At 42.2% G+C, this 14,980-nt stretch overlaps 1 protein-coding gene across 3 annotated transcripts in view; it reads right to left on the minus strand.

The window, feature by feature from the left end:
• Nucleotides 1–14,980, minus strand: part of ipo11 (importin 11) — a 121,919-nt gene that overhangs the window by 70,910 nt on the left and 36,029 nt on the right. For all 3 annotated transcript variants that reach the window (XM_060054610.1, XM_060054608.1, XM_060054609.1), the window contains exons 9-16: nt 14,573–14,643; nt 14,040–14,232; nt 12,337–12,489; nt 11,781–11,824; nt 8,999–9,089; nt 7,629–7,676; nt 6,785–6,890; nt 355–481 (exon numbers count right to left, since the gene is read on the minus strand). In XM_060054610.1, the coding sequence (XP_059910593.1) occupies nt 355–481; nt 6,785–6,890; nt 7,629–7,676; nt 8,999–9,089; nt 11,781–11,824; nt 12,337–12,489; nt 14,040–14,232; nt 14,573–14,643 (833 nt within the window). The remainder of the gene's footprint in view (nt 1–354; nt 482–6,784; nt 6,891–7,628; nt 7,677–8,998; nt 9,090–11,780; nt 11,825–12,336; nt 12,490–14,039; nt 14,233–14,572; nt 14,644–14,980) is intronic.

Genomic DNA, 14,980 nt, shown 5'->3' on the forward strand with positions numbered 1-14,980 from the left:
TCCGGACTTTCCCATTTACCCCTTTCATGGAAGTACAGAAGACACATTTGTCGTGGAGTCTTTTCTCCTAATAGGGAAATGGCCCACATGATACTGAGAGACTTAATGATAAGCAATCAGGCAAGACCGAACAGCCAACTCAGTCAAAAGTCGAAGAAGAACATCTATACAGTATAGTTATCAGGTCTTAGCTGACGCAGCACACCTGGGAGCAGTAAATGATTGCTGTCCTGGTTCAATTCATTTTGTTTTTTAGCAAAACCACATACCATGAATTACTAAAAGATATATAAGGGATAAAGCACGGAAGACGTCTTTTAAGTCATGTGAGTTCAGTATACGTGTCTAACTCACCACCAGGTCCGGATCCTGCATGAGGCTCAGTATGACCTCGTAGAGTAGAGGTCGAAGGTCAGATTTGAACTTCACAGATATCCACTGGCCTATGAGCCAGATGACCCGTCTCCGGATCAGCTTGTACCTGGGGGAGACAGGTGAGGAGAAAGAGAAGTGGAAGGAAGGGGAAGTGTGAGTAAGAGCGTCATAAATGTGACGCAAAGGAAGAAGAAAAAAGAGTAATGGAGGAAGAGCAACAGACCAGAACACAAGGAAAAATGGACAGGGGGGAGAGAACACGAACAGAGGAGTATGAGATTAAGTGGGAATGTAGATTAAGTGGGAAAATAGCAAGGTGAGAACAAAGTGAAGGTCGTCCGTTAGCTCTGGTGGCAGAGAAGTCACTCTGAGTCTGCCCCCCTTATGTTAATGTAGAAAAATGAAGCAGCTGATGCTCCAATCACATCCACAGAAAGTAACCAGCAAATATGACAGTTTGGATTTGGGTTTTTCTTTAACACATGGAAATGTGCGCCTTCGCTCCTTGCTGCGCTCCATCTTCCCATTCATCACAACGGGTGTCGGCTGGAGATTGCAGTGCAATTTAGACGTTAAAATCAATCTCAAACACTGTGTTCACCAGCGATTAGAGTCCCTCCCAAAGAAGCAGAGATTCCCATTTAAATGTGTACTAAATGATTTTGTAGCGCGGGATTAGGCAAGGGGAGGTCGGATGAGGGACTGGATAAATCCGTACAAAAACGTGGAAACATCACAAACATGCATGTTTACACGCCAACGTTCTGAGGTCTGATGTTTATACTCTGTGATGTTGTCGGGCACTCTATAGATTAAACAGTTGCCCTTTACACTTGTGAAAGTCTTCCCAGGAGTTTATATGCGAGCGAGCCAACAAGATTGTGCATTAACTTTCGTCAAAAAAATACATTCAGAATGCCAATCACTTTACCAATTTTCATGGGAAATGCCTCTTGGACAAAGTACCTAATTTCCTTAAAAGCACATGTTGGTACTAATGAACTCATGGACTCAAACATAGATTAGCAGTGAACAAGCCAGCGCCACGTAACTTTCAAAAGCAAATGAAGGTGGACAAACCAATATGGGGTGCTGCAAAGGCTTAATGGGGGCCATAGAGTGGCCTATGGTCCCAGCTCTGAAACGTGGGCAAAGCAGTGCCAATGAGCTTACACTGCCAGCGGGCAATGGTTGTAGGCAAACTGCCAAAGCATTCCACTGAGCAGGAACCTTTCATTGGCTGATAAACAAAGGCACAGATATTGCCCATGACAGGTTATCACCATTTTCTACCTTAGAGGAAAAATATGCTTATCAGGACAAGCCGTGTAGCCCTAGACATGCTGGGGATATATGCTACTGCTTTGTGCTTTTCTTTTGGTCTGGATGCATAATGCAGGCCTAGATACAAACGCTCTTACATCTAGGAAAGAACGGTATGGGGAAGGGCCAGTGAATGTCTCCATGACATCCCAATTTAATACAAATCAAAGCTTAGTTCTCGATGGATTACTAATGGTGTATTCTATCAGGACCAGGACAACTACAGAGACCGTTACAATGTCATTGTTATCTCTTTCTTTCCAGCAACAAAATGACCACAGAAGCTGAATAGTACACATCACATGCGCGATGTAGTGTATCTCTGTCAGCAACAGGATGACTTTCAGTCAGACCAAACAAGACTATTGTTCTACTTGAGGGCAGGAGCCACTACACCAGGGTCGTGCTTGTGGGTAGGAGTTATATGATCCCCCCCTCTCAGAACGATATGAAACATGTAGAGTGTATAAATGATATGCACCAGTTGATATATTCATTCAATTTCACAGTTAATCAGTTTTCCACTGACAATCAAACAAAAGTTGTTTAGATAAAGGAACAGCATAAGCCTTAAAAAGTTGGTTACTGTGGGAGAATTATTCAGGAAAAAAAACTATTAATTAGGGTATTGCTTCATTAAGCTCAAGCTAGGTGATAGACAGTCAATATTACAATTGACAAAAGCACACACACACAGCCTTTACTCAAAATAATTTGTGTGCATATATGTATATACACACAGTCAGACATACATGTATACATACACATCCAAATAAATTTGAGGGATAGCTAGCTAGCCTAGTATGTATTTGTTCTGTGGCATATCTAGTGAATTACAATGGCAAAACATACGCCATAAGACAGTACAGATCTAGATAGTTCCCAGACGACATCAAGTATCCCCCGCAAGATTCTATATGTAGAACAATGCAACATGTAAAATGTTCTCCGTCCATCTAGTGTGATGCCCTGGTGGTTTAACTCAAGGTGTAAGAGTCTGTTTGGCAAGGGCCATGGAAGAAGTGGAAGCGTGAATAAACCAATAGAGGTACGGTGTGAATGGATGCTGGTGTCGAGTACTGCGGTGCATTTCTCCTCACACAGCAGCCAACAAATGTAATTGGAACAGAGAGCACACGAAAGGGACATGTGACAACGAAGAAGGCCATTTTTCAGAATATGTGGCTCATGAATACATGCCAGGCTTACTTAGTGGGGAAAGATTTGGGCATTAATATTTAAACATTGGCTCCAATGCACCACAATAAAGACAGGCAATCATTCAGACGGCTCAAGTCTAAATGACAAATGTTTATTGAACGGGCCTGGACATACCTATGGCCCTCCTAGCGGTTACCTCATACGAGATGGATACCCTCAGAATCACACATAAGCTTGGACCACTGCCTGTAAGTCCTGTCCTGGTTCTACTGATAATACCCAAAAGTACCAGGAGCCAGACGGCCACTTCACGCTATGAATTTCCTTCCACAGGGATTTAGGATAAAACCCAGGAAAGCCAGGTGTCTATCGGTCCAACAACCAAAAAAATCCCTCCAGAGAGCTAATCATGAGCTATAAAGAGCTGCTGGTTCACTGACAGGTAATGCTAACCTCTCACCTTCTGTCTCTGTGGCGACGCTGCTTTCACAGTCTGACACACAGCCAGATCACCAGAAGCCAATCGGGCTGCATCGCATCACCCATCAAAAGAGGAGACAATAGTCTGGTCCCCTCTGTCACATGGGATGAGATAAGACTGTTGACCTCGTCTCATCCCTCCATTTTCTCCCTTGTCTTTTTGTATTTGTATGTTTCTATCCAAATCCTCATCATCCTTGTGCTGACCTTTACCTGAGAAACCCATCTAAGATATTCTGGGTGGTCCTTTAAGGCTCAACGATCCTCATCCAGGTCACCGGGGCCCCAACAGCAGTCCATTCCAGCAGAGCTGGCATGGCTACCAGTGTGTCTGTGTTCGAGCTTAAGGTCTGATGGGACGGTCTTTATTTCTCACATAATTTACAGCCTCACATCGGGTTTGGGCTTTACTTAATATTGAAGCGTTTTCATTATTTGCTACACGAGTCGTATCTCTGTCAGATCCATTGCAGGCAGCAGCCCCCCCTTTCCCCTCTTCTCGCCGGACTGACCAACGCAACATCCATAGTCAGAATTTATGTTTTTGATTAGAGCAAATTGTGAACATGGATGCTGCTGAGGAGCTGAAAGGTGGCAGTCTTCATGCAATCAGTTTGGTTGCACAGGAGAGAAAAAAAAGGAGCGGTGGGGAAAAGGCTTTGACAATGTGCAAAAGCAGAATAATGACAGTGAGGTTGAAATATGACAGCAAAAGGTTGTGAGGTTCAACGCTGCAAAGGTGCCAAGACGCATGTATTTTAGAGTGTATAATAACACGGTTGAATATCCTGGTTGAATAGCAATGTAACGGTCTGTTCTCCGATATGTTTCATACCTTGTAACGGGTCAAATGTTTACTATTTTCTTTTATACATTTATCCCAAGCGAATTTGTATAAATAAAGAACATTAAAAAAGGTAGAATGACTACAGTTCTTCATCATTTAAATTGAATGTGGAGAAATAGGATTATGATTGCTTTCTTTTGTAGCCTATGCTGCTTAGAGGGAAACAGGCTGTAATCAGGTTTGGGCTTATATAAAGCTATCGAGGCGCAGTGTTGGGTTGGGTTCAGACAGAATTATTGGCTCAACTTTTAAGGACCAATTCAAGCTCCTGTTTGGGTGTACTCTGAATGGAGCTGGATCCAGACGGATCCAAATGTGGTTTGCTAGCAAAACTAAATTCATGAAATATTGCTGGTGGCAGATTCCAAGAGGACAGCGCGTGCTGTGGTGGGTACCTGCCCAGGTGACAAATACTTTACCAACTGTGCTCAGTGCATACCCTAAAACAAGGCATAAATACAAATATTTATAATATACCAATTATATAATTTGGATTCAGGGCAATTACAGTCTACTTAATCTCTCACATAAAGCTTCAACAGGCTTTCAAAAGCTAAATAGCATGTTTCGTCAACAAAATCCAGGTTGATCCAAATCACATTCCAACTAAATTTCCTAGCCTGCAAAGCCCTTGTTTTACTACAAAAATACTTCATATTACGGAAGCAAGATAATCTCTAAATGCCATCTTGTCTACACAAATTAAGATGGAATTTTCCATTTGCTAAATGGAGGCACTGAAAGACTTCCATTAGGCGGCTATAATTCCTATGTTGTGTCTAAAAGTGTAAATTGTCACCCTGTTGTATTTCTTTCCTCAGAGGACACTCTCTCTCTCTCTCTCTTTGTCTGTGTGTATCAGAGGCCATGTGGATGGCTGTCTCTCCCTATGTGGGATGAAGGGATCACATTAATGCAATGACTTTACATCGGCAAAATGGATTAGGCCTACATTTCCCAAGACAAAAACCAACACAAATACGTTAGTGCACTAACAGACAATCTGTAGACAGATTTCCGCTCTGTTCTCACCAGTTTCATTGGCCCAAAGGACGTCCATGGCATATTGTACAAATATATCAGTCGGCTGTATAAAGACTGCAAAGCCCCTTTCAAACAATGCACTTTCCCTGAAATGTTCTGAAAGATTATCCTGCATGGGGTCAGGTGTGAATGAGAACATTGAAATATGCACCAAGTCACAAAGACTTAGTAACATTTCCAGATCACTGCCGGTAGAGCTGTGCTGTGAATGAAAGCATATGGCCGGGGAGGCACATAAAGGTTACCTCTGTCCGATATAAGACGCAGGAATCAACCAAGTTCATATTTGAATCCCTTAACTGTTAACTGTTGATTTACATGTTAATTACGGCATTGCTATGGCAGGTGTTCAACCATGTCATCTTGAATATATAAAATGCATGTTATTTACAGTTGTAAGCATCACATACACTACATCACCATTGCATTTAGCATTTTTCCATTTTGAGTATATTGTCACAATTGTTGTTGCCACTTGTGCCATTGGGTACCGTTCCTCAAAGTGAGCCCCCTGTGAGTTGGCCCAGTTCCTATACACCAACCAACAAACATGGGATAAAACCTTTGTAGAAAAGATAGAAACACAACACTGGGGGGGTTGGGAGGGGGGCGAAGGAAGTCAGCCTTGTAGTGGGGAACAATGAGTGTTTGGGATCTACCATGAGAGGTTCACCTCGCCTCCCCCCTAACAAAAACAAGAAAAGGACTCAAACTTAATGAGTGGGTGGGCGACCTTCCTCCCACCTGGTCGGTGATGTGTGAGGAGATGCATCATGGTGACAGACGCGCTGACATCAGCACACCTTTCATGGCGTCACTGTGCGTCGCCCCTGAGTGGTGAGCCCAACCCGGTGGCGCTGGCCATATCCTTTGATGGCTTTGAAGGGTTGATAGGTGCGAGTGTGATACCGTGGGTGTATTTCATCGGCCGATCAAACCCCTCACTGCTCCCATTGTTCTTTCACTAATGCGTCTTTGTTATAACAAATGTTTTTTTCAGCGGAAGAAGTCCTGTAACTCTCTGAACTTAACCACCAGCCCTTAAAATGTAGTTTGGGCATAACCGATCTAACAATTCACCCATATTAAATATTTTGTACTTATTAATTTGGTTGATGAGCCAACTGTTTAATAAATCAGTTTGCACCTACTTCATGTTTCCGCAGAAAGCGTATCGAAATTGTAATCTCATTCCAACTGTACTGAATGGGTGAAGAAGAAAGCAAAGGCTGCCCTAGGTTACAATCTTTACCTAGCGTTTCAAGATCTGATGCTACAAGGAATTTGATTATGGGCGAACAATCTGCAAAGGTTGAATGGATGTGCAATCACAAGAAAGTACTTGTACTTGTATTGCAATTCCATACAACAAGGTTCCCATAGTTTCCAACAGTTTCAGCATTAGAATAAACAAAGTGCTACAAATGTGAACAAATCTTCCAAGCAAAGATAATCAAGTATTTTGTAATGCATAACAGATAAATGTTAATTATCTTGCAGTAAAAGAATCAATAACAAGCATGCCTTATGTCTGGTGTACTGTTAAAATCCTACCTGTGATGGCTGACCTGGAGCTCCCCTAGAAGTTGGTTTTTGAACCACTCGTCAAAATCCACGTTGTCGAAAAGATCATACGCTGCCAGGCCCACTGCATTGTACACTGTAGAGAAGATACACCAAGTCACACATTCAGTTGTAGAGAGAATCGCGATGCATCGAAGAATAGATTATTTTTCCCACCCCTAATATGGACCCAGAGGAAAATTCTCATGCATTCTTTCTCATTTACTCTGACAAATGGATGTATTGATGAGGCACTATGAGGACAGACAGAAAGGAGGATCTGTAGCAGTATGGTATCGTTTCAAAAGTCCATTTGAATAAAAATAGCCCTCCTGGCTTTCTTAAGTACCCGGGATTCGTTTTTAATTAGTTATTGGAATTCTTGGTATTAAAGTAATTCAAGTTTAGTTTTTTGCAGCTGCAAAAAAAAAAAAAAAAAGGTCTAGAAGCTTTGCCATGGATGAAGATAAGTTGTTGTTTTTTCCATTTATTCTTTTTGTTTTTTGATACCCATTTAAAGTGTTGAGCACTCTGTTGGAAGGAGCCATTTAACAGATAATTTGAGCACACCAACACAATCCTGTGGTATGATTGGATAGCCCACATGGATCTCCGGAGGGGTAACCAGGACATGCAGGGGTCGAAGTACTGAAGGATGAGGGAGGGAGGGGGGAGGGGGGGAGATCTGAGAAGTTGATGACAGAGCGTGAAGGGAAGAGTGAGAAAAAAGAATGAAATGCAGGGTGAGAATAGATCATAGAAAGGATGTGTTGTGTAAAAACATACACCCGTCTCACGTCTTGCTCCTCATCATTTTGAATTCTTCTTCTCTCACCTGCATCCTTTATCAGCAACTGAACGGGATCCTCCACGTTGGTCGGTCCTGGAAAGAGACGGATTACGTTGATTCATTCATAAACAAGGTATTAATCACATTGACTGTGGCAAGGGATTTCAAGTGATGTCAAAAACATTTCAACCTGCCAACTCTGTGTTTGAATAATAACCGGCTCCTTGGTTATTATCGCCATTGGTCACGGAGGACCAGGTCGGTGAACTTGATCACATGATTGAAATTCTTTTAAAAGCTATTTTCCGCCAAAATTCTAAACGGATGAATACAAAATATGTCATTGTTTCTAATGTTCATCAACCAAGTACCGGGCTCCTCAAATAAATGCAGGAGTCTGACCAATTTGAATCGTACAAAACACTAAAAGGAATGTAAAGAGAGCTATTTAAATATCCGCTAATGAAAACCAAAATTCCATTTGGCAGATACATCTCTTTGTTGTAATTTTTGTGTAAAATAACTGTGCTGTTTACAGTGACTTAGGCCAGAAGCATACTGCAAGCAGACGTCGCTGAATGTGCCTGCCAATAGCCTGGTGATGTCGTGTCATGCCAACATGCTCATCAGTAACCTTGGGTTTCTTTCTGAATATGTGTGAGGGGATATACAACAACCACGCTCTTCAAACAGATCTACATTGTATCGGTTGTTGCTGATGGCCATTGTGTGCTCGGTTACACGTTGTTATCATTGTTGTTGGACTCAAACAGCAGATATGTTTGAGGTGTTTATAAGAGCATGTTGTCCCAAACATGATATATATGGTAATGACATAACAAAGAAAAGTGGATGAAGAATATAACTGCGCTCCTACTTGGGATCACCTTCACAATGTTTGGCAAAATCCCTCAACAACAACACAGCCTTGTACAAGTAATACTGTAATATAACACTGTAATTTTTAGCTGGCAGTCGTCTTCTCTCTTGTTTAGTGCTTTGTTCTTGTTTATCCCTGTTCAAAATCAATATCTCCTCTAGCATTCAACTATCCAATCAGGCAGACTTCCTCACATGAACAGAAGCCATTTCCGACCCATCAGTTGCAGCTCAGGCATCAAGCCTGCAATGCGTTTTTGCAAAACGCAGAGCAGTCTGCATTTTTCAGGTCTGTTTCAGCTAATTCGGCCTGGACATAATTACCAGACAGCAAACAGTTAAGAGCAATGAGAGAGGGAGAGCGCCTTATTAGGTGAACAGTAAACCAGGTGATTTTTTTAGTGGCTTTGGTAATAGTCGCAAGGGGTAGAAAGGTTGTCAAACTGTATAGATTCTATGGTATATGCTCCGACACTGGGTCTGCAAACAATGATAATAAAGGGTCGTTTTAAAGGCATGCTGTCCGTGTAACTCACCCTGCAGGTTCTGCACCATCTCCAGTAGCACCGGTGTCATGGTCTGGCTGAATTTGTGGAACAAATCTAGGAAGAGTACTTCTGTGCATGGCTAGAGTGGGAAAGAGGGGAAAATAATAAAGAAAGTAAATATAGCAGAATACGGACGTTTGAATCATTTTGTGTGCGTGTCTGATAATCACAAATGTCTGAAATGAAAACAAATCGAAATGTAGACAGAGGTACACAAACACGGACAGATCTCATTAGTAGGCAAACTGTGCATGAAGCCCGCCGTTCAGCAGAATGGCCATGCGGTGTAGGCAGGATACGAGTGCATCATGGCGTATCGGTTGTATATGTTTCCTATGGAAAGTTGACAGAGAGTTCTGTCGTTTGGATTTATAAACATCAGGTAAGGACAATACCAGAAAAGATTCAGAAAAAACAGAACCTTTTAAAGAAAGTAGATGGGTCCGATATACGAGGGTGGCACGTTGCATTTATGATGATTGTGATCAGTATTGCAGAATAACAACATTTGTCTAGACGGACAGCTATTAGCCATATCAATGAATGCGAGGAAACGCACACTAAACGTTTGGTCGGCAGATGACAAACTAAACCGACACCAATTATTAAAGTCGCAAGCGCTTGGCGACCTTTACAGCTCCAAGAGTGTGCAACTGTCGCAATGAAAGTTTGTCGGCGTAAGCCAACTGAGCGACGACCTTATTCAGCCTTTTCAAAAGAGCAGGTTAAAGGTCAGTTGACACTGAATATCACTAATCCGCCGAGAAGAACACAGAGATGACAGCGGCATTGATGGGGGGCATGTCCATAATCAGGGTGTTCAGTGGCCATAATAGCCGCACATAGACACCGATGGGCCAACCACCACCCGTGACCCATTCACCTACATCGCAGAGGTGAAATGAATGAGTCTGTGGTGTCAGCTTTCTCCACAGTACAACTGGCGTATGCATTCAGATCGAGAGAGCGCGCGTGCGTGCGTGTGTGTAATCAAATCCCTTGTGTCAGTGCTTCTCAATTGTGTGTGCTGGAAAGTAACGATTCATTATTGGAACGTGCACGAACTGAAAATGTCCAAGAGCTACTACAGTGTTGTGTACGATTTGTTTAGAATGCGTCGCTGATCCAATATGCTGAACCAAGTTTTGTGTCCGATAGTTTTTATAATATATGCAAAATATATACATGAATATTACATAAATTAAGATCACATTCAACATTGACATAGCAGTAAAAAGGCTTAAATCGTATTGGAAGAGTATGTGGTACATGGAATGCATTGGAAAGATGGTGGAAATTAAAGTGAAAGCTAAAGCAAAAAACACAGAATACATTATACAAATAAATTGTGTCACTTTCATTACTGCTTTTATTGCCGAGGTATGCCTTCAAAAAGAGCAACTCCCCCGATGCCATGGCAAGTGAGCCGAGCCATCTACAGTTACATCTAGGAATTATAGCTGCCCGAGTGAGGCACTAGAAGCCAAGTGGTGAAGCTAAGCAGAGAAGGGCTTAGCATAAACCACAGCATGATGAAAGCAGAGAAGAAAATTGGTTCAATGGGCTGTGTGTGCGTGCGCGTACGTGCGTGCGTGCGTGCGTGCGTGCGTGCGTGCGTGCGTGCGTGCGTGCGTGCGTGCGTGCGTGCGTGCGTGCGTGCGTGCGTGCGTGCGTGCGTGCGTGCGTGCGTGCGTGCGTGCGTGCGCGCTTGTGTTCGTGTGTGCTTGTGTTCGTGTGTGCTTGTGTTCGTGTGCGTGTGTAAATAAAACCAGCACCAATAGATGTGCAGTCAATGATTTAGAGTAACAGCAAGACCTCGAAAGCCTTTGGGACTAGCATATCTGTAAAAGACTTCATTCATTGGGTTCCTTCAAACATCCAGCATGTTTGTTATTTGTTTTACTGGCCCACAATGTATGAAAAAAAAGGTTTACGGAGTAAATTTTACCCTGCATGAAAGAATTGGAAGAAATCATTACAAACCACAGATCACATTACAACATAGACTAAAATAGTTTCGATCTGTATGGTTAATATTATCAATAATTACCCTCCTTTGGCATGTGCCAAAGGAGGGTAATGTGTGCCAAAGTAAGCTGTTGGTGAGTGTTTACCTTACACTGACAAATAACATTTTTGTGTCCCTGTTTTCATCCAATATCTGATACTGCAGATTTTTCGAGCCTGTATGTGTAAACAAATTCAATATGTAACTAATCTCATTGTGACAGTGTGAAAAACATGGGAATGTGTCATTGCATATAATATAGAAGATGTTTAAGTTTGGGTCTAAATGTTTTGCATTCAGGACATTCTGCTTTCCACTATACTGCATGCCGTGTCTTCCCTGTAAAGCATGGGAAGACCCGGACACGGTGTGGTGTTGGAGTCGTGTTTTCTGTTCATTGGGGAACATATAGTTGGTGCCTTGATAGCAACAGACTCCGAGGGGAGAGGCATGCTGCTGTGCCTGGGTCCGTGCATCACAGGGGTGCAGTGTCTGCATACCCCAAGGTTGCCACAGGCCGCCTGCACAAACACCTTAATCAGCCAGGCACACAGCCCCAACGCGGGGCCTCAAGATCATAGCAGAACTGGTTTATTCATTGCTTATGAAACCACTCAAAACACATGCACGCTGTAAGGGAGCTAGAAGGTACCTCTTCATAACCTAACGGCCTGTTCTATTTGGGTGACACACACAAGCACAATTCAAGAACATAGAGTTAATTTAATTTGTCTGTTATGTCATGGGCTCATCTGTACTTACCCTTAGACTGTACTTCCAGGAGTCCCCACCCGTTTCCTCTACAGCTGTTGAGAAGGGAATAGGAAATAATAACTTTAATGCTGTGGAAGTACCAGAGACGTCGGAGAACCCAACACGTCGTCTATGGGTTGGTTAGGGCTGGGCGATTTTGATCGTGATTTTAGCGCCAAACGATCACACAACGAATAGAATCGAGTTCGATTTTTTTGTGTTGTTTTAATAGAAAGTGCAGAACAGCTGTAATCATATCTGTACATTATTATCTGCACCGGTACAATATTTTAGATTAGAACATTTTCTTTTCAATTTTGTTTTCTTTCAATGCGAAATTTCCAAGTTCTCCGTTACAAAGGGTTTTTTCGGAGAGACATGCTGAATATGTTTTCAAACTCAAAAATAATCGTTTGAATATTCGTGACTTCAATATTGACCAAAATATCGAGCAGCCCTACTATGGGTTCCTAATATCATCCAGCGGTGCACACAGCTTTTAGCTTTGTGCCTGTTGTTCAATGTGAACAACAGGTCTCACTCTGCAGTATCTGAAGGAGCCTACCGAAGCCCTCGGGGTCCTCCTCCCACAAGGCCAGCTCTTCCTCGGTGAGGAGGAAGTAGTGTGAGACGAGCCGACGTCCGATCTCCGTCAGCGTGGGGTGTGTGAAGAAGGCCGTCTTGATGTTGTGAGCCTCCAGACTCTCAGGCTTGCTGTCTGTGGGCCGGAAAAAAGGTAGACAAGAGATTAGCCCATCTCTTGACCTTTATATTCTTAGACTGCCAATTATTTTCTCAGATGTCATCTTTTTGATACTTTGCGATATTATGCATTTTTATTTCATCATTAAAATATATACATATCTACTGCCCTATTGAGTATTTCAGTATTCTTTTTTTATTGAGCATTTTAAGGAAATATCTCAACTTTGTGAAGCATGACAATAGGACCGCAACCATAAATCGATCAAGCTATAACCAGTAGTCGATTAACAAAATCATATCAGACACAAATAATGAACATTTGCTGCTTAATGTTGCATTTCTATTAAAATATTTGGGTTATGGAGCATTAGCAAAGAAGGTTTAGTTTTAACTTGGCTGCTTGTCAGATAAAGCAAGCCTATTTAACTTTGGGCTCTGGAAACTTTGGATGAAATTTGTTATTATTTATGACATTTTATACATTCAATGATTAATCAAATAATTAAAATATGTATATTTTTTGATTAATTAAGCATACAAAATAATTGCTAGCAGCCCTAAATGAAAGCAATGACCCAAAAACATAGAAAATAAAACAGAAATAGATAATTTCATGGATTTACTTACTTTACTAAATATATTTTGATTTTAACCTGTATCAAGTATACACTTGCTCCAAAGCTCAACATAAATGTCAACTGAAAGCCTGATTTCTGAGTTTCGCAGCCAGACCAAGTTGAAACATTATCAATAGAGGCTGTAGGCCAAGAACGAACAGACAGACACACATACACATCTTGTGTCAGTCAACCAGACTGGCAGCTGGGCACTGCTAAATCAGTAACACAGCTGTGCTCTTCAATAAAGACTAAACTTTCTGGGTAACCTTGTACACCCACTCTTAAAATAACAGTTTTGAGAGTGACAATAAGTTTCAGGATAAACTTCAAAAAAGATTTAGCTTGGGTCCAACTGGGGAGAAACCTCCATGCTCAGTGTCGTCTGCCCATAACCCAACGAGAGCCCCATCTGTGGGCTGCCTAACGGGCTGCTCCCTGTGAGAACAACACTTGCCAAGCTCCCCAGTGAAGTGTGAATGAATCACTGGAAGGGAGGCCCCTCGAAAACAAAAGTGGTTGTTTGCTGATGTGGCTCTGATGGTAATACAGGCCTGTCTGCACTCTTGCATACACAATCATGGAGGAGCGAATGCAGTCCTCACCGTTTTCATACTGATTTCAAATTTCCTTCCATCACAATCAAGAATTATGCAAGTACATTTTCATAAGCTAACACACTGTTCTTGTAGAAAAATAAAGAATACATGGAGGTTTTGCTTTTGAAAAGTCTACTATAAAATGCTGATTGCACAAAAGACTATTAGGTGAAGCAAAAAATATGTAGTTCTCCAATAGGGAATACACCATTGAGGCCTTATCTTTAGCGCTGCAAACATCACTTAGGGCCCCATCAGACAGCATTTTTTTGCTCTGTCTGACCGGGGTAGAGGTCAGCAAACAACTCCCCCATCTGATCTTTGCACCCCTGTGCATCTCTCCTCACCTTCGATGTTCTTGGCAGGTTTATACGTGTGGTTCTGGAGGATCATCTTGATGAGGTTCATGCACTGCACGGTGAACCGCTCGAAGGTGACCCCCTCTCCGACATGCGTGAACAAGTAGCTGACCGCAAACTCCAGGGACTGCTGGATCAGCGAGATAAATGCAACCGGGTGGTAGTCCAGGAAGTCGAGCAACTGCAGAACGACATGAGGAACAGAGTCGGTGAGAGCCGGGATAGAGCAACAGGATGCCTCAGGCTCACAGAAAAGGTACTGAATAATGTCTTCTATTATGACTATTACCATGATTTATTTTGGTTCATCATGCGATCGCTCTAGTCATGATGTGTTATACAACAATGTACCAAAATATCACAGCCTGTGAAATGTTACCAAATGACAACCAATTATTATGCACTTTAACTAGGACTAATTGGCATCATAGCCATTCACCACAAAGATAATAATTATGAATCCATTAGTGTGTTATGTAATTAGCTGTGCATACAGTATGATTCTTTGGAATCATACTTACCACTTTAGTATAAAGTATAATTGTTTTCTCCAGCTTCTCTCTGCATGCGCCGTCTTTTCCAACTCGGCGACCTGCAACAGAAAGGCACAACAGAAAAGCTGTTGCATAAAAAAAAACGCGACACCATTTTCATGAAGCTGAGCTGGACATGGAGCCCCGAGTAGGCTTGGATGCTAAATAATGTCTGGGACATTTCTCATCGAGCAGACAAGTGGGTCTAACACTAAGCAAGCAAAATGCAAAAATACATTCTCGCTACTGTGTGCTTGCTCCGTTAAAATGTCTTCTTTGGGTCACGCTACAAATGTAAACTTTTTGCACTCTGTGACACCTGCAGTCCCTCAATGCTTCTGGTCCATCACTCAGATACCAAGGGACCCCTCAACATCCAGACACTGATGTCACCTG

The sequence above is a fragment of the Gadus macrocephalus genome, chromosome 6 (genome assembly GCF_031168955.1).
Source record: "Gadus macrocephalus chromosome 6, ASM3116895v1".
Classification (NCBI taxonomy): domain Eukaryota; kingdom Metazoa; phylum Chordata; class Actinopteri; order Gadiformes; family Gadidae; genus Gadus; species Gadus macrocephalus.